We start from the raw sequence: 19,726 nt of genomic DNA, 5'->3' as shown, positions 1-19,726 counted from the left end.
CTCCATATGCACTCTAGCCTTCTCCTATTTCGTTTCATTGATTGCAGCTCTGGATTAAACCAGGGCAAAAGGTGATCTCTGCGCTGGAGAGGGTGTTTAGGTGTGATCGTGTCAACAGCCCTGGTGGGAGCAGCCAGCCAGCTATCAACCAGAGCCTTGACAGGCGTGCCAGTCAAAACAGCCAGAATCCCTCTCATGGTATCCTGGAATCCTAAAGGATCCAATAACTTTTGAGGGCAAACCATTAAAACAGGTCCTTGCTCCCCACGGGGAGGGAGAGCCACATCACCTATCACAGTGATGGAAGATACTTCCTCCTCTGTGTGTACTGAATTAAGAGAGAAACAACACATTTCCACAGGGGCCTCTACAACACAGAAGAGCCCCTGCAAATGGGTCCTGCATCTCCTTGCATCTTATACAGGAAAACATGCTGCATCCCGTCTCTCTTGCCGCATATCTGTGAAGTGGCCTAAGCAGCAAGACATGTTGATGACAGGATCTGATATACCAGGAGTTCCCAGTGCAGCATTTTACCTTCCTCATAGGTGTAAATATGAGAAATTATATAGAGCTGCCTTTGAGGTGAATCTACTGAAGTGGATGCTAAATTCTAAGGGCTACAGAAACATCCTTGGAACAAGGTTCTTATCCCCAACATAGTGTGTCAACATGTTAGGAAACTGGCTTTTGAGGTTGGCTGGCTATATCAAAGGCACACTTTATTTACGCAGAAGCAAAGATCTGTTGCTTTATCACTGCAACCTACTATGTAAGTGTTAACAGTTGAAAGTTGCTGACTGCATCCACTAAATATATAATCTCCTTCTCCTGATTCTGCAGAGCCTTATTTAACTGTAATGGTATTGTACATCATTGTCTACAACTTACAATGCATACTTGCTGACGTATATGGTAAATGTTCAACCAAACTTAATACACTGTTCTTATTTCAGTGTTACATGCACAGTGATGTGCTTGACAGACACAATTTATGTTGCTTAAAAGTTCCTGTGGCTAACATATCACTGTGTTAACACATTACTGTAATTAAACGCTACTTTCTCAACAAAAAATATTTATGTGTGCTTGTGGAAAGAGAGAGAATTACAGTATTTACATGGAAATTAGATGGTCTGTTCTGAAGACAGATGGGATGAAAGCAAGCTTCTTATTTATCCAAAACAATGCCTAAGTATGCAGCAGGTGGTGCCATGCAAGATCAAAAACAGACCACTTTACAGCATGAGAAAAAAAAGTTCATTGAAGTTCTTAAATTGTTTTTTTTTAAATGAATAGCGCAGTTTCTGAACACGGAAATCCAATCAAGAGCTGAGTAAATACCCAACAATTACATTTTCAAATGCTTGTTTTCTTTCTCTCTCTCTCTCTCACACACACACACACAATCATGCTCACATACAAATATAATATTAGGTGTTCTATTCTTATCTATTTTTTTTTATTTTAATTGCATGTAGATTCTGACTTACAACAACCCTTTCCTGGGTTTTCTAGGTAGAGAATACATAGAAGCGGTTTACTACTCCCTTCTTCTGGGAGTGTTCTTGGATTGTGCAGCTTGCCCAAGGCCACACAGGCTGGTTCTTCTCCCTGGAAGCAGAGTGGGGAATCAAATCCCAACTTCTGGCTCTGCAGCCAGATACCTGAACCACCATACATAGATAACACACATTTCTAAGTTTTAGCTATGTTCACAAAAGACCCAGCATAGTGAAGGTTTTCCATTCACAGTCCTTGGCAGGAACAGAGAAATCTTATTGCTGGTGTGAAAAGTCATTTAACAGTCACTGATAGTTGACAAGTACTTCCAAATACACAGTATGACCCCCATATCCACTGGGGTTTGGTTCCAAGTCCCCCATGGATAATAGTGAATGCTATACATATACAGACAGAGAAAGTGCATGGTAAAAGGAAAAAATCCAGAAATAAAATTTTTCACATGCATTGCCAGAACTAGGCACTCTAGAGGGTACCAAAGTTCATGCTATGTATTTTTCATTCATAGGATTGTTCCCTCTAGTGGCTGGTTCTGATAATATATGTGAAAATAGTATTTTTTTTCCTGTTTTTTTTTTTAAAATATTTTCAGTCCGTGGATAAGTGAATTAGTGGGTACGGATCCTGTGGACAAGGGGGCCCTACTGTGCAGACGTGCAGATCAGCACATGGAAGGTATGACCCACATTTGGTCCAGGGTTGAAGTCAGTAATTTGTGTCCGAAAATAACACACAGAAAGAAGCTAGCTTCCTCCAGACACATCCACTGCTCTATGTACTGTCTAAATGCAGAAGAGGACTCTCACACAGAGCCCCCCCCCCTCTGCTCATGGACATTTTCTCTGAGATTTTAAATTCACCTTTTTCAGGGTTCTGCTCACAAGGAGAGACTCCAACAAGGAAGGGCAATGAAAACAGTGACAGACGGGGAAAAGAACTAGCGTGTGTGAATTTGCTCACCTCCATGTGTGCTGAAGAGCACTTAAATAAGTTTATATTTTAAGATATAACATAAATAATTTAGGTGAGCAAGCCAGTTATTTGAATCTTGTCCATAATCTGTGTGGAGCCTGTTAGATGGCTAAATTATGGGAGTACTACACAGATCAAATTTCATTGAGTAACATCGTTGTTTCAAAATATAGTGAGAGACTCATAGTGTCTTAAATTATAAGGCTTTTAAACTCAAAATTTAAAATGCAGCAAGTCACTGGACTAGAATATTTCTATTTCTAGTCCTAAACATGTACACAACTCTACGTACCTTCAACACAGGTGTAAAATCTCTATTAACAAGCATCAGAGTAACCACATTGCTGTACTTGTATAATTGTCACTTTTTGTCACCTTCAGCAAGAAAGAAATAACAGAAGGAGCAAGACAGAAACTGGCAAACTTCTTTCCTACCCAGTGGCATAGCTTGTATTGTTCTACGATACTGAATGTATTATGATAATTTTAGTGACCATCAGCATCTCTAAAAATATCTCCAACACAGAGAGCAGAAAACCTCTGTAATGAGAATAATGGCATATCTGGTGGTGAGCTGCCTCTGACATGAGGATTTGAAGGGAAAGATGCTTTATTCTCCTTCCTCAGTCTCAGACATATGCACATCTCCAAGTATGTCATTCATCTTCCCTGAATTAGTTTGGTTATAGCAACCTTTCACCCAGGCTTGTTCTTTGGTTAAAACTAACCTAGGCAGTGACTACACTGGCCATTGACCTGGCAATTTATGCTGATTGGGTATTGCCAAATTCAAATTAAAACCCAGTGACTCCACAACATAAAACGGAATGTAGGGAAGCCTGGTGTGGAATCTTCTTTTTTGAGTAGAGAATAATTTTAAAACAATTCAACCAGTGGGAGTGGTTTAAATTTGCTACAATCATGTTGACATTGCTTTTGTCTGTTTTCTGCCAGTGTGACCATCAGATCCACAGCAAAGGAGTACTTGTGGAAGTGTCCGTTGCCCTCAACCGAGGGCCCCTCATTGCTGAACCATTTATTTTTTTAAAAAAGAAAAAGATTCCACATCACATCAATGCTAGAACCAGCTTTCACTAGAATACTGTACATAGGAGAAATATTAGGAGGGGATTGCCAATCAGCACTTGTTAGTACCTTGTTACGGCAGCTTCTGCTGTTAGAGCTCAGTGAAAACTAAACTTTCTGCCACTGCCTCCGATGGCTCTTGCAGATGTAGATGCTACAGCAATTTCACTTAGCAAACCCTAGTTTCCACAGGTGCAAATCACAGTGGATCAACCATTTTCCTTCCTGTGGAGCTGTGCCCTTAGCCTTGCTTAGTTTCCTCATATGCTGCTACATTCTACCCCAACTTCTTTGATTTGTTACCCGGTTTCCACCTCCTCACTTTCTATCCTAGTCTCCTGGGACAGATAATACTCATTGGCTTTGCCCAGGAAAGACCTTGTTTTGAACCACCCTTACCCGAACTAGGTTCTCGCCAACTGCTTCTAGAGTTTTTGTCACTGCTCTATCCTTTAATCTGCCCAAGCATTAATCTGTCCAGCATTAACCTACAGTAACATGACTTTTATTGTTTGTTTTAAACCTGAGATGCCACTCTGTAGACTCAAAATCTTCACATACAAAAGTGCCTCTGGATACTGTACATCTGTAAGCTATATGCACACAAGTAGACACACACACACACACACACACACACACCATTTAATTTGTTCTGTACAATGAGGACTACAAAGTCCACAATTCAGTCAATGTTCCACAACAAAGCAATTTGACAACAAATTCTGTTGGCAATTTGATATAGAGTTTTGAAACTTTGCAGAAAAATATATTCCAAAATACAAACTTATACAGGAGACCTCAAAGCAGTATCAATATACTGTATATAACAAGCAAGAAGTAGGATTCAAAACAAGATATAACGTGGTCAAACTGTATGGTATTACAATATGTATTTAGAGAAAACAGAGGTGCTAAATGGCAAAACAGCATGATTTCCAACCACAGCCTTACTCCTCAGGTATATATGATAGGCTTTGTAAGAGAAGCATTCTGGTGGCAGGAGTAGGGTTGGAATGAGTACTTAGCAGCTTTTTTGATCCTGACAACTTTTGACATTTTGTACCAGTGGAGAATTCTTGTGGAGACAGAGAGATTTCCTGGAACAGCAGCTGGGAGAAATGCTGGGTACTGGTTTTTTTCCCCAGTCTTGCCAATTTCCTAAGCAAGATTATATTTGACATTACTGCCACTGCTTGTGCTTGAAGTGTTATCCTCCACAGAATTTCTTCTCTATTTTTGCTGCTCTTATCAATTTCAGACTGTTAACACTGCTCAGGTTCATAGGGTAACAGTAGTCAGCAACACAACTGAAATTGACAGGAGCAGATGAGGATACTGCATCCGATACTATCAATTCCTGTGTAGTATCTAAAGAATGGTGCACTAGATTTGGGGGAGAAGAAACTAAGGACATTTCACTGGCCAGAAAATCACAGGGAAGGGAAAGAAAAAGACAAAAAAAATCCCACAGGAAGCTGTGGGACTGAGACACCTCTAGATTTACAACTCTAGTCAAAATGGTGTGTTGCCTGTCCCCCTGGGCACGTCACACTCAAGCTATTAGGATGAGTGAGGAAACATTCCCTACAAATTACAGGTCCCCTTTTCGGTTGGCTGCTATTTTCCAGGAACACATTTTGCCTGGGTGTCTTTGACTGGGGAATACCAAATGTCTTGCTTTCAACAATCTAGGCTGTCTCATCAGGATATAAAAAAGTATACAAATAATTATAAAACCTAGCAAGATTCCTCATCTCCAGCCCAAAGTGAGACAAGGTGCTGTTTCCCCCCCCCCCATAAGACCTCTGATTACCTAAAATATCTGTAGTGTCAATCTCCCTTGAGAAACACACCTCACAAATTACACACATTAAGACAGAAAGCACAGAGGATCCTACTGGTTGTTTAAAAACATGCAATCAACTCATCTAGTGCTTCAAATTCTTAAATAAAAGACAGCATGGTTTGGGGCAATCCATCCACTATGGTAAATTGGACAATTTCAGGCAAAAAGCTACATTTTTGTGCAAAAGATTCTTCTTGCCAAAGTGAGAAATATGTAGAGTGTCAGGAAACTCTTTGCCATCCTTATTATGGAGAAGGCTGATGTAATTGCTCACTCTTACACTTGTAATGATGAGACTGGCAAGGATTTACCTCTCTAGTTCTGACCATCTTCTAAACATTTCTTTTAAAAAAAGAATCACTAATCATCACTCCAAAAAAATCCACAAAACAACAACAAAAACAAAACCTCACAGATCCATTGCCTAGAAATTTTGTTTTGCTTCAAGGAACTCCTTGGCTCATCAAAGAACTTTTGGTTGCCATGTGATTGTTTGAAGAACAAATGTTTGAATTGGAGAACAAATGTTCAATTCAAACATTTTATATGATGTGATCAAGTCTCTATTTTTAGTAACAATACTATCAATGGGAGCCAACCAACCATGTCTTTTTTAAAGGACATGAGTACTTTTGGTACAATGTAAAGGTTTTGATTTACATGTTACACTTAGTTTACAGATGAATTTTACAGCAAAGATTATTTGCAGGTAGAAAGAGTGTGGGTATGTAAGTATATCAATACAAATCCTGACCTTATTTGTTCTTATGAGCTAAACAAGAAGAACAGTTTTTTCCTCCTTGCCTTCAGGATGCAAGACACCCCCCCCTCTGTGTGTGTGTGGTTTCAGAGAATGTGTGCATCTGCAAGAATGAATTTTTGTGCATTTCGGTAAATGCACAAAATTTAAAATGCTGGTGATTGCTCCTTTGTTGGATGGTTAGGAGCAGAAGCATTGTTTGTCTCAACGTACATGCTTCGTTTCACAAAGATAAAAGACGGTAGAGATGTTTTGTGCAAGTTTTACAAACCACCATGGAAAAAAGGAATTATTATCTCAAGTGTCACCCATATGTGAGATCCTTCATGGAGGTTGGAGAAATCTTGGCACACTGTGTGGTTGTGTCAATGCAGACTGTCTCAACTGCAACTAGGACATTGGCCAAATGTCTTCTCATCCCTATTTAGATGTAGAAGAAGACTAATTGCTGATGTGAAACAAGAAGGTGTACTGTACAATCTTCCCTAAATGACAGATATGATGAAAATCAGAAGTATCAAGGAGCATGGAAGAACTAGAGCTATAGCATCTGTCTGAGCCTTAAAAATCTGCTTAAATGGATGTAAATGGCTTTATGGCATCCAAACCTGAGTTCAGTTAACAAAAAGAATACATTAATAGGATCAGCCAGGAACACATTTGAGAACACAAGATTCTTAAACATAGTGACACTGAATCTTATAAGCCCGGATGTGTTTGCACTAACAAAAGTAGAGCCATTATAATACTTACTAATTCCAGGTACATTACTTTTTTCAGCTACGCATTGTGTGTATCATATGTCATCAAGTCAGAACTGATTTATAGCAACTCTGGGTTTCAAGGTAGGTGAGATATTTTAGGAGTGGTTTCACCAGTTCAACACACCTCCACTGAGCTTCTATGACCAAAGAGAGATTTGAACCCAGGTCTACTGAGTCCTTGTCTATCATTCTGTCTATTACATCACATGGGGTATGTAACTGTGTATTAGCATCATAAATATTTGCATTTATACCCTGTCTTGGGACACAGAGAATTGATAATTCTTGCAACCTACAGACCAAGACCTTGAGAAAAAGAGGATGCAACAGCAAAACCACCTCTGATTCTCAATTTTTGGGAAGCCTGCAATAGTATTCTGTTATGAATACTCCAAGAAAACTCTTCTTCTGTCTTCCCATTTTAAGTACATGCACGTTCCAGGCTGTAATTCTTTTTTGAAAGATATGCATATGCAGGATGAATGGAGAGAATTTGCAGAGAATGTCGTTGAAATATTCTTGCATACATCATTTTAAAGAATGGCTATACATACCAACTATCTAAATTTGCTTCTGCATATACATTTCAGTTGGGTGGCTCAACTATGCCACCAGTCTGAAGTAGACAAAAGCCTTCGAGAAGCATAGGGCTTAAAAAGACAAGGGAGCCTCCCAGAAAGCTTTAGGGTAAGCACAATGGAATATGCAGGGTCCCAGCAGTGTAAGAGAATCAGGAGCTACTGTAGACGACAGACTCGCCTGACGGATACATTCTATCCGCTTATCCAGAGCTTCCCTCCTTGAGTTTCAGAACTTCCCCCAGAAACACCGTCAGAGCTAGATATACAAATACTTAGTTATAAACACTGAGAAACTAATGAGAGGAGGGGGAAACATTTTGAATAAAGAAGGTTGGTGGGTCAAGCCCACTCCAACCTTTTTAAAGTGCTACCAAACTCTATTTCCCAACCCCCTTCAAGCCACAACTGTTGCTTTCTTCCCACCCCCTTTATTTAATCTCATTTCTGATTGTTTGAAATGTCTGTTCATGACAAGAGAAGGAAAAGTGAAGAGAACCTGGTTGGGCCATTGGGATAATATTCAGGTGTAACTGTAGATTTCTCTCTCTCTCTCTCTCTCTCTCTCTCTCTCTCTCTCTGTGTGTGTGTGTGTGTGTGTGTGTGTGTGTGTGTTAGTATCAAATGAATTTATTTTTGCATAGTATTTCCAGGCAAACAGATACTTCAGTACAAATACTGTTCAGCTACTGAAAGGAACCTGATTTTCCACATGCACCGTCTGCACAATATAAAACAAACATGTTACACCTGAAAGTTAACAAACTGTATCATATTCTCCGCAGCCAGAATGCTTTAACACAAGATTGAAACAGCTACAAGGCAATTCCAGTTACTTTTTAAAAACTTGTTATGTTCTTTCAGGAGGAAAATGTATCAGGACTACTCATGATTTCCCGCTAATACTGCCTTTCAAAGCAAAGAACTGCATCAGGCAACTTTAGACAGAAGAAACATGCCTTTCATATACTGTTAGGAGAATAAAAGAAACCTGACTGTTTTTGACAGGGCTAGAAAGGCCTCATTGGGATACACAATACATCTTCTGCCCAGGAAGTCTTTCTTTGCAGTAGACAACCATGTGCTAGCCTGATAACCTACTTTATTCCAGCTTTAAGTTCACCATTATTGATGAAATCCTCCAGCACAGGTGGCCACTTTATCATGCACATGTCAGCAATGAACTCATAGATTCAAATAATTCCAGGTCACAGAACAAAAATAAACCACCAGCTCAATATTCCATGTGAAGAACTGCTTTTAAAACCAAAAGAGAAAACCTGTGCAAACCCTATGGAACTCAGGTGTGAACGCAACTTACTGAACCTGTAAAGCAATTACTGCATCAACATACAGAAGGCTAGATAGAACAACAAGCTCCTTGTTTTTATATTAAAAAAATCATAGCACCATCTAAATGCACCTGCATTTTAGCATGACTGATAAGGAACAAAGACAAATAGAAGTGGTGAAAAAGAAATCTGTATTTTTGGCCCATTACAACTCAATAAGCAAGTTAGGTGGCAAAAGCCAGACTGAGGGCCGTGTAACACATTATGCAGAATGAAGTGGTAGGTTGGGATAGCATCGTGCTGAACTGTACCACTTGCAAATGAGGGTAGGAATAACATATTTTTCAATCTTATCTTCCACATAAAAAGCTCCCAACATGGAGTAAATCACCAGATTACACCAAACTTTTTTTCCCCTGGTGTAAGAGTGTCCTATACAAATGACATACTTTTTGCCCCCATGCAAAAGACGAATGGACTATAGTGAACTTCCCCATCTCTGCAGCTTGCAGTGGTATTGTCCAGAATTCTGCCACCTTATTCCGCCAAGTTATTCTGCATCGCAGGAACAACTGCTCTGTTTTCCATTCTTGTCCAAACATCTGGAGAAAAGCGATCTCTGGACAGTGTGAGCCAACAGAAGAAATAATCCTACACTCGCAGACATACTCACCCAGAAGAGAAGATTGAAGACAAACATGAGGTACTTAATGCACTGCAGGCAGTTGTGAGCCATGCTGCACCTCTTCAGTTCTAGAAGGAAAATAAAGGAGAGATCCAAGTAAAAGACCACATACTTGTTCCCCTTGGGGGAGGTGTATTTAGCCTTGGTGGCCTTAGGGCCAGGGTTGGTGTGGAATCCAAAAAAAGAGTTGTTCGCGGCTCCAAACTGGCCGCCATACATGCTACTGTAGCGACGGAAGGCGCCATTTGGGAAACTGTAATCCTTGCTGTCCAAAGAAGGGCTCCTGTGGTATGTCGATTCATCCGTGCTAGATCTGCGCATCGTGACGTCAAAAGTGTTCAACAGTTATGAGGGACAACAATATTTGCAGGTTTGGATATTTTACCGGGAGGGGCAACTTGCAGCCAGTTTCCTTCTATGCCTCCCCGTCCCCCCCACACACACCCCTTATTGCTTTCGGCCAGCTGTCCTTTTGCCTGCCATCCTGTCCAGGAGTAAAAGTGTGCTGCAAAAACAGCAGCCAGTTGGCGAACTGGAGCCTGCCCAGCCAGAAGTTGGGGCACCAGCGTGCCTACTTGCGGGGAAGTCTCTCCTGCACGGAAAACATTTACTTTGGTGTCACAACCCCCCTCCTCTCAAAAAGACGGGGCGAGAGGGAAAGATCCTGTACCCAGGTAAACTTATTCTGGTTTTGGCTTTGTTAAACGAGAGGGAGCGAGGAAGCCAGTGAGATGAGTGGTCTTGTTTTTTTAAAAAATCCCGAGTGCCTTGTAAAAACCGCAACTCCGCCTTGTCCCTCCACGGCCAGGGATGCTGGACAGAGGCTGAGAGCAGAGATTATCCAAACACCAAGTAGCTCCGGGATCGGGCTCCTCTGGCACACATGGCGCTGCCCAGGAAAGGCTCGGCTCCCTTTAAGCGGGTCCCCGCCTCCCCTCGCGCCGGGAAAGGCGATCGCAGGGTCCGGCCAGGGGACTCGGGGCTTCATTCGCCGCGCTTGCCCTCCGCTCAGCTTCCGATCCGGTCATGCTCGCTCGCTCTCACTCACTCCCTGCCTCTGCGCTGCTAACCACGCCGTCTCCCCGCGCGCGCGTTCTGCCTGCGTCGGAGGCGAGAGGCAGCAGGAGAGAGAGAGAGAGAAAGGAGCTCGGCTCCGGGCAGGCAGCCCAGGAATGCCGGCTCAGCACTCTCACCCGCTCGTGCTTGCTTTCCCCCCCCCCCGCCTCGCCGCCCCCGGCCAATCAAATTGACTCTCGCACTACACGGCGGGCCCCCTCCCTCCCATTTTGCCTTCTTTAACATTTCAGCGCGCGCGAACCCCACGCGCCACTCCGCTCAGCTGCTTTTGCTCCGCGGGCAAACCCAGCACGAGCCGCTTGGAGCCAATCAGCGTCCACCGGGAGAAAACGACCGGGCCTGCCCGCGATTCCACCCGGAGCTCTTCCCCCCCCCCCAAGGGAGGGGGCAGTCCCGCTTCAGCAGGTGCGCGGCGGCGTCCCTGATTTAATCATGCCAGAGAACACTGGCTCCCTGGATTGACAGTCCCCTAGGAAGGACCCCGGGGGAGGGGGTTGCAGAGGGATCGCTCCGGCAAAAGCAAAGGCGGGCATTGCCCTCGTATGAGAGGAAGAACTCCGGCCCTTTTTGAAGAGGCTGCTCCTCATCCCTCCCCCCCCCCCGCTTTTTTATTATTACATTATTATTTTTTTATCTGAGACGTCCGGGCTGCTGCTGCTGTTGCTGCAGCTGTGATTCCCGACGGTGGGGACGTCTGTGTTTCCCTCTCTTGTTTTAAGAGCAGATAAAACAATGGGTGGATGTGTCCCCTCTGTTATATAGCCAAAAGGGACTCCAGATTGTATTGGCTGTTTGTGCTGTCAAGTCGGAATCGACATAACAACAGCCGCCCTAATAGGGCTTTCAAGGTAAGTGGGATATTTAAGGAGTGGTTTTTACCAGAACCACTTCCCTCCCACCCTGCAAGATACCATCGCAAAGCAGGTCGATTCACAATTTATAGGTGTGGGGACCTTCATGTTACCATCAAACTGAACCTGGTGGGGGGAAAGCGGTTTCCTCAACTATTACCTCTACTATTAGGAGCACAAGCAGGAGGAGTTTTATGCTTACAGAGCAGGAAAGATTGTCCTGTGGTCACAAGCACTAGGAAATATCATTGAAACAGAAACTCAATGTTAGACTGCATTACCACAAGAATACAGCTTGTAAATTGTTTTAATTTCATAATAAGCAATGCTATTATTGGTGCTTCAGGAAAGCCTGAGATGCATTAAGATCTCTCTTCAGAAGATGGAGTATGTTTTTGGAGTACTAAGATTGCAATACAATGATTGTAGAAAATCAAATGGAAGGGGAGATAACATTAAAAATAACACACAAGCACAGGATTTTCTTTCAGGCTCCAGCTTATGTCTTCCTTTAAATCTTGATTTGACAATGCTACAAATAGCTTTCTCTTCCTGGTCCTCTATGCACTAATGTGGGCAGACTATCACTCAATATTTCCCCTTTGCTTTGCTTACTTTAATGGCTAACTCTTCCAGTCAAGATGTTTTGCTAACACTATGCCTCTTGAGTGCTGTTTTTCGCCTGACTTTATGCCAACCCATTACCTTTACCTGGGAATCTGTGACTTTGTAGCACCACCCGCAAATGCTGGCTTCTTTCAAATACAGAGGAGCTTTGGTTGAACTCCAAGTGCAAGGTTTTGCCTGTGACTGGTACTGAATAAGTACAGTCTGTAGTCTGATGGTACCCTGCTGCCCCTCAGGATGAGGGATCACTTTCACAGTGCACATAGCACTTGCAATATATCAGAAGTCAAGCAGAAGAATTAACTGGCTAACAATTTAAACTCCTTCCTGCAGAAAGACTACATGCAAAATGAAAGCAAAATTCTTGTCTGAATCATATTTCTTGAAGAAACTTACAGGAAAAAAAATTCTACTTAAAAAGAAAAATAGAGAAAGTTTAGAATAGATGATATCACAACCCATTGCATCAAGGTCACCCTTGATGAATGACCTCATCTACTTACTTGAACAATAAGAAATCTGTAACAATCATCTGTTTTTCCTTTCTGTAACTCATATTCATTTGCAATCACAAACATACACTATGATACCCATAATCTTAGAACTGCATAGCTGGGAGGGACCCTATGGACTATCGAGTCTAGCCCCTGCCAGGGAGGCACACTGGGGAATTGAACTTCCAACTTATGGCTCCATATATTTGTGCTATCTTGAGATGAATATGTGAGACAGAAATATCACACAAAAGAAGTCATGCTCATTGGGTTCAAAAACTTGGCATTCCTGGCCAGCTTTGATTAGTTTAAAATGCCACAAACATCCTGGTGAGTCTACATATAGCTTTAAAATTTCATATAAAAACACTGTTTCATATATAAGAACATGTTTGATTTTTTTTTAGTGTGTTTTAATATTGTATTTCCAAGGTTTGAGTTTTAGAGTTAAACAGGAAGACAGAATTGAATCTGATAGCAAAAGCAACAAGTAGAGAGAATCACAGGCAGCTGCTGCTGCTATGGGGGTGGACAGTGAACAGCAGTGAACTAATTTGTCAAGAATAAATTCTGGTAAAGAAAGAGGAAACAAAATCAGAGCAGAAAGGATGGAAAAAGCAAATAGAAAAAGCCATAGCAGCTGCTCCTGCCAGTCAGATAATACTCAAAGGCACATAGTTTGATCCTGAAATAGAGGCTGGCTAAGAAAACTCCTCTAGAAGTGTCTGAGCAAGATTTTCCAACTGTATACTGAAAGAAGAGCTCGTGGTATAGCTGACTAAGATTTAACCATTACTCTTGGCTGCCAATTGTTTTAATTGTTCTCAGTACTCTATGCCAATGGTTCCCAGTCTTAAGTAACCCAGGTGGTTTTAGACTGCAGCTCCCAGAAGCTTTCATCACTAGCTGTGCTGGCTGGGGTTTCTGGGAGTTGCAGTCCAAGAACATCTGGATTACCCAAGGTTGGGAACCACTGCTCTGTGCCATTGATAGTCACATAATTCACACCAGTCTTGGACCGGAAATTTAAAAAACCTGAAAAGATCCCTATTTCTCAGCCACATGTTAAGACCAGGATCTTGTAAAGTGAATTTCTAAAACAGAAGCTTCAACTTTATAGAATGAGCTGATGTACCAGTTTGCACCACAGGCTGGGGGGGCAGATATAGATGTCATTGTCATTGTCCACCTCCATAGACAAGGGGTTGTCAGCCAAACAGAATGCTCAGATTTAAGACAATGGGAAAGATGAGTGATTTGCAGCCCTTTGTAGGCAGAGAAAAATAATGAAATCTACAGCACTACCATCCAGGTCAAACCTTGTACTCAGCTGATTCTACAAGATGGGTAGCCTTCATTTCAGAACTGTATTTTAAGCTATAAGAGCCTATTCTTAATATCTGACCAAACCTTTCCCCTCCTCTGCCCCACACCATTTACAATGCCCAACTGATGAAGAATCCTACAAGACTTGAAAGCTAGCCTGATTTTAAAACATAAAGATATCACTCATACTTCTTTCCAAAGAGTGAAACTCAAACTTTGTAAATTCCCTTTTAAGAAGTAAACACCCCATCCTCATAAGCAATATGAATAACAGAAAGAATGAAGGATAAGAAAGAGAGGTGATATGTTTGAGAATAAACTTTTGCTCCGAAGTATCTCTTAGTTAGATATGCCAGTGTTTCTCCAGCTACCAGTTACAGTGGCAAAAGAATTTATATGCTGTATATCATGCATGCTGAAATATCTTCTAGCTTGGGAGACCAGCTGAAACTCAAAGCATCAGAAATTCAAACATACATAAGAAACAGTTGCTGCCACTGTCAACTACAAAGCATTCAATCAAGCACAAGAATTGGCACAAACTTCCTGAAAGGATGGTGCCTTGAGATAGTAAGTCATTCTCAAGGAGTCTTGAGATGACAAAAGGGGGAAGAATGGAATTCAAACAATACAATGCCAGAATCTAAATGTAGTGATCCTACAGAACTTTGTAATAATTTTTATTGTACATATCAATTTGTCTTTAAAATAGGTTGATTTAAAAACTAACTCTGCTGCAAATGGAGGACATGGAAGAAACATAGTGTTACACTGCTTAGATTTCAAGTGTGAAGCTGTTAAAGAAAGTTATTCTGAACAAATGTTGGATGTTTTCACAAGTGTTAAGAAAAATGCTTGCCCAGACCTAAATCTACAGAAGAACACAAGAAAGACAAGCAAGTGGCAGACTCTTGAAATCAAGACTTCTTTAAAAATGGTTCTGTAACCTTGCTACTGTACAAAGTAAAGCAAAGTATTTGCATGACTGGACTCTTCTCTCTCTCCCTCTCTCCCTTGCTCTCTCCCTCTCTCTCTCTCTGTAGAATATCCCCACCAATCAGACTTGCAAATTAAACCTGTGTTTACCTTCCAATGACCAATTACAAAATAAAGCAAGCTAAGTACAAAATGTATACAGTAGTTGAGGAAAACCAAGTGTTATGACAACCAGATGTCCTTCACCACTAGAAGAAGAAACTCCTGAAAATACATGCTGAACATATAATCAGCTTTAGTGCTAGGTGGAAAATAGCTAAATCACATGGGAAATCCTATAAAGAAAAGTTAACAATAAAAACAAAATCACATCAGCTCCAGTTCCCTTAAGGATTGATCAATCCCTGTTACAGCATATAATGGAAATGTCTTTGAACAGAATAGTGGTTCAGTTGAAGAGGCCATTAGTCTCCTTGCAGAAAATCCTCTTTGGAAAGTAACTTTTAACAATTACCCTTGGTGGCAGCATCAGCAGAAGTTATTGCTCTTAATTTTTAAAAAAACATTTTTGTCATGTTGTTTACTTCACTAAAGAGCTTGCCTATAACTGTGAGCTCAAAATATGTGATTCTGATGCATGCTGAAGCATGCTGAAAATATTCCAAACTATAATAGGTTTTTAACATAAAGCCTCAGAAGAGTGTTTAATATAAACTAGTCCAGTGCTTTAGTAGAAATATCTTGAAAGACAGATATTAAAATACTATTCAACGTTAACCTAAAAAACAATCCACCTGTATTGTGGTGGGGGGGGGGGAGAGACAAGCCAGGCTCCCAGCATGCAATCCACTATTTCTCTTTCCTTGATGTGCCTTATCTCTCAACCAGAATACCTTCAGAACACAGCAGGAGTTTTTTTCCCTCTGTGACATCTCTGAAGCTATTCCTATGAAAGGGGGGAAAAGGATCTTCATGAAAAAATACATGTTTTTGTTTATTTGTTTGTTTTGGGTGGGGTAAGAAACACAAGCTTCCATATGCAGACTTCTCTAGCTTTCCGTTGATTTATGTCATGCACTGATTTGGAAGAAAATGTCAAGGGTCAGTGCTTGTAAAGGATTTGGTCCAAGAAATGTAAAACGGTATATATAAACTGCCCACCCACTGCATGTGCTATATACACTATACTACATACAAGCAAGAAAGCACTAATGCATGAGAGAGTACTTAGTTCTTAGACAGCATTCCTTGAGAAATTTTGAGTCTGATATTAAATTGTTTAGAGAGAAAAAAACACAAACTTGGCAACCTTGGGAAAAATACTGCCTGGGGGAATAGCTCTGGATCAATAAAGTGGATGGTGGAGAAGTGGTTAAGAGCAGCATATAACCCACTGCCTCTCAACTCCAAATACTGTCCTCCTGACATAATTTTTCTGTGTTCGTGTGCAACAGTTCTAATATATGTCTGCAAACTTAGTTTCAGATGTTATGTAGAAGAACACAGTTGCTGTATGTGTAGGATAATTCTTGCCTGGCTAGAAACCTACCTTTCTTCCCTTCCTTTTTAAAACATATCCTAAACCTCATATTTTTCTTCTTGTTTTCCCCCTGTAATTTTATTTCATCTTTTCTCTTCTCATCCTTCTCCTAGTTCACTCTGGCTAAGTTGTCATATTTTTGTCAACAAAAAAAAACCCTATTTGGTTGAAAGCAGAAACGTGTGTGCCTGTTGTACCACATAGACCTTCTATGAAGGTAAGTGTTAATACAGAGGCAGCGACAAAGTACAAAGGTCTGAGTCTCCTATCTCTCCCAGTCCAATACATATATGTAGAAGACACCATCTTACGTACAGAAAGCAGCAATGGCTGGAACAACTTCTAGGGAAAATGACATAAGAAGAAAGTGCCAAAGTAAGACTGCACCTGAACGTTAAAAAGACAAAAATCAAGACTGCAGAAGAACTACATAACTTTAGCACTGATAATGAAGAAACTGAAATAGAGATTTTGTATACTTTGGTTCAATCATCAACAATCCAAATAGAAACTGCAACCAAGTACTCAGAAGATTGAGTCTAAGAAGAGCAGCAATGAAGGAATGGGAGAAGATTATCAAATGTAAGGATGTGTCACTGGAGACCAAGATCAAGATCATCCACACTCTTTTATTTCCAATTATCATGTGTGGATGTGAAACCTGGACTGTTAAGAAAGCTGTCAGGAAAAAAAAACAGTTTGTTTGAAACATGTTGTTGGAGGAGTTTTGTGAATAAAGAGCCTCATGCTGCAGCAGCTAAACTGTATTACTGCAGTCAAAACCATGGTCAGCATTTGATCCCAGTGGATTCTGACAGTTCACACAAGTTTGACTCAGCCTTCCAAGGTCATTATTATGAATACCCAGCTTGTGGGGGCGGGTGTGTGTGTGACAATTTGAAGCCTGTATAATTAGATTGTAAACTGCCCAGAGAGTGCTTTAAGTATACAAGCAGCACACTTTCTGGATGGCCAGAAAAACAAACAAGTGTGCCCTAGATCAAATCAAGCTGGAGCTATCTCTGGAAGCAAAAATGTTGAAATTGGGGCTGTCCTACATTGGACACATCATGAGAAGATAGGATTCTCTGGAAAAGACAATAATGGTAGGAAAGGTAGAAGTCAGCAGGAAAAGAGGAAGACCAAATACAAGATGGACTGAATCCCTAAAGGAAGCCACAGGCTTGAGCTTACAAGAGCTGAAAAGGGCCATTGAGGAAAGGACATTTTGGAGATCACTCATTCATAGGGTCATCACAGGTCATTCATAGGGTCACCTAACAACAACAAACCTCCTAACAAATTATTTTAAGCATGCCACCTGGTCCTTTCTTTGTCCTCTGCTACATCAAGAAATCTTCTAGATGATTTTTTCTGGCTAATACTGAGCAGGCAAACTGGGTGCAAATGCTTAGAAGAATCCCCCATTACATCCACAGTTCAGTCAGGGAAGGGGGCTGCTAAAGCATCAGTGTGGATGACTCTGTCTCCCCTCCAGCTTCAGGCACGAGTGTTTTTCTTGCCCAGCAACCAGCATTTGTTTCAGGGAATAAGCATTCATGCTGGATGCTTACAGTCAATGGGGTTCTTTTTAACAACATTCCATGGTGAGGGCATCTGAGTGCGTCAAAGAAGCCAAGAGCAACGCCATCAGGAAGACAGGCTCCTTTATAAGTCTGGACTCCTAATCAAAGCTGAGACATCAGAATGAGATGTAGTAACCTTCTTTAGGATTAACAGCCACATCAGCAGAGGAGAATTGGTAGTTCCAAAGATGATGGGATCAGATAACCCCCCTGGAAGACAGCTACTGGGCAACAGCATTAATGGAAGGTGACACTAGCAAAAGATCTTACAGAGACACTCATGCTCACTTTTGTTAGTGTTGTGCAGAAAAAAGGCAATGACAAACAACTGTTAAATATTTCTCACCTTGAAAACTCTATGATGAGACAAGCGAAAATGAAAGAAGAGACAGTGCTGAAAGATGTGATTCCTAGGTCAGATGGCACTCAGTCAACTACTGGAGAAAGGCAAAGGACATGTAGAAATAGCACTGTAACTAATGAAGCAACTACATTAAAGCCAAAAGGACATCTAATAGCCAATGTGCAGAGGTGAAGGGAAATTCTGATGCTGCATGACACATGTATGGAACATGACAAATATGAATCAAGGTAAACTGGAAAGTGTAATGCAGGAAACTGAATGTTTGAGTATCACAATACCTGATGAGAGCAAATGAAAGAGAGCTGGGAAAGGACATTTTCTGTAAGACAGAAAAAAGTGTTTAACTCTGCAAATGACAAACACAGAAGAAACCATGTGAATCTAACACAAGCAGTTAGGGACTGTAACGCAAATTCTGACTGAATAATATCAATCAGACTTCCAAGAAAGCCTATCTGCATAACCATCATTCAAATCTATGATCCAATTGAAGAAGAAACTGAAAACCTTTATCCAACTGTCCAGGAGAAAGTGGATTCCACACCAAAGCAAAGATATGTGGGCAAACATACTGTAACCGGCTGTAACGCAAAGATATGAGACAAGGGAGAACCAAATGTTCTTGGAGAATTTGGCCTAGGAGTCAGAAATGAAGCAGAAGAACAACTCATAGAATTCTATGACACCAACAATCTATTTATTGCAAATACTCCTTCAAGCAACTCTGCATATGTAGACACTACCAGATGGCCAATATAGGAATAAAATAGACTTTATCACCATAGCAGATGAACAAGATGCCCTCTCTGCCAAAACAAGATCAGGAGCAAATTGCAATACTGACCATCAATGGCTAATACCAAAACATTAGAGTAAAGCTGAAAAAGAACACTAAAAGAATCATAGTACCAAAATATAATTTCAATAACATTGTTGATTAATTTAAAGTCCAAATAACAAATAGACTCACATTATTAAACTCAATTGACCATGAACCAGAGGAACTGTAGATTGAAACCAGGAGATGTTGAAGAATGCAAAAAGACTATTCCATTAGTCAAAAGAAAGGAAAAACCTAGATGGACAATGTAAGAAACACCTGGAATTCCAGGCAAGAAATAAAAGTAAAAGATGACATAAAAAGGGTCAGAATTGAAACTGCAATTTTTCAGTGACTGTCATGTAGAGTCAAAGAGAACTATTACAATGACCAGTGCAAAGAAATAGAACAGAAGGTCAAAAGAGGAAAAACAAGTTATCTCTTCCATAACTTCCAAGAAATCAAAGGTAAAGTTAACTCTGCAATAAGGATGCTGAAAGACCAAGAGGAGCATACTGTCTGACTAGGATAAAATGAAGTGAAGGTGGAAACAATATGATTAAGACGAATATAGAAGGGATATAAGGATGACAGATTC

The 19,726-nt window shown here is 40.9% G+C and overlaps 1 protein-coding gene and 1 long non-coding RNA gene across 10 annotated transcripts in view; one reads left to right on the top strand and one right to left on the bottom strand.

Moving 5' to 3' along the window:
* TSPAN4 (tetraspanin 4) overlaps positions 1-19,726 on the bottom strand; it is a 744,385-nt gene that overhangs the window by 310,970 nt on the left and 413,689 nt on the right. For 6 of the 9 annotated variants that reach the window (XM_072985627.2, XM_078383668.1, XM_072985626.2 and 3 more), the window contains one exon: positions 9,496-9,575. In XM_072985627.2, the coding sequence (XP_072841728.1) occupies positions 9,496-9,558 (63 nt within the window). In that variant the 5' untranslated portion in view covers positions 9,559-9,575. Of the gene's footprint in view, positions 1-9,495; positions 10,674-19,726 lie in introns of those variants that run through there. The other 3 variants (XM_078383666.1, XM_072985624.2, XM_072985623.2) reach the window with 3 other exon arrangements.
* On the top strand, positions 10,834-19,550 carry LOC140703082 (uncharacterized). The gene is made up of 2 exons (XR_012082395.2): positions 10,834-11,432; positions 14,595-19,550. It is a non-coding gene; the product is annotated as an uncharacterized LOC140703082 (long non-coding RNA).

Source organism: Pogona vitticeps, chromosome 1 (assembly GCF_051106095.1).
Source record: "Pogona vitticeps strain Pit_001003342236 chromosome 1, PviZW2.1, whole genome shotgun sequence".
NCBI classification, from domain to species: domain Eukaryota; kingdom Metazoa; phylum Chordata; class Lepidosauria; order Squamata; family Agamidae; genus Pogona; species Pogona vitticeps.
The sequence above is the reverse complement of the archived record's forward strand: the minus strand, read 5'-3'. Positions and strand labels throughout refer to the sequence as shown.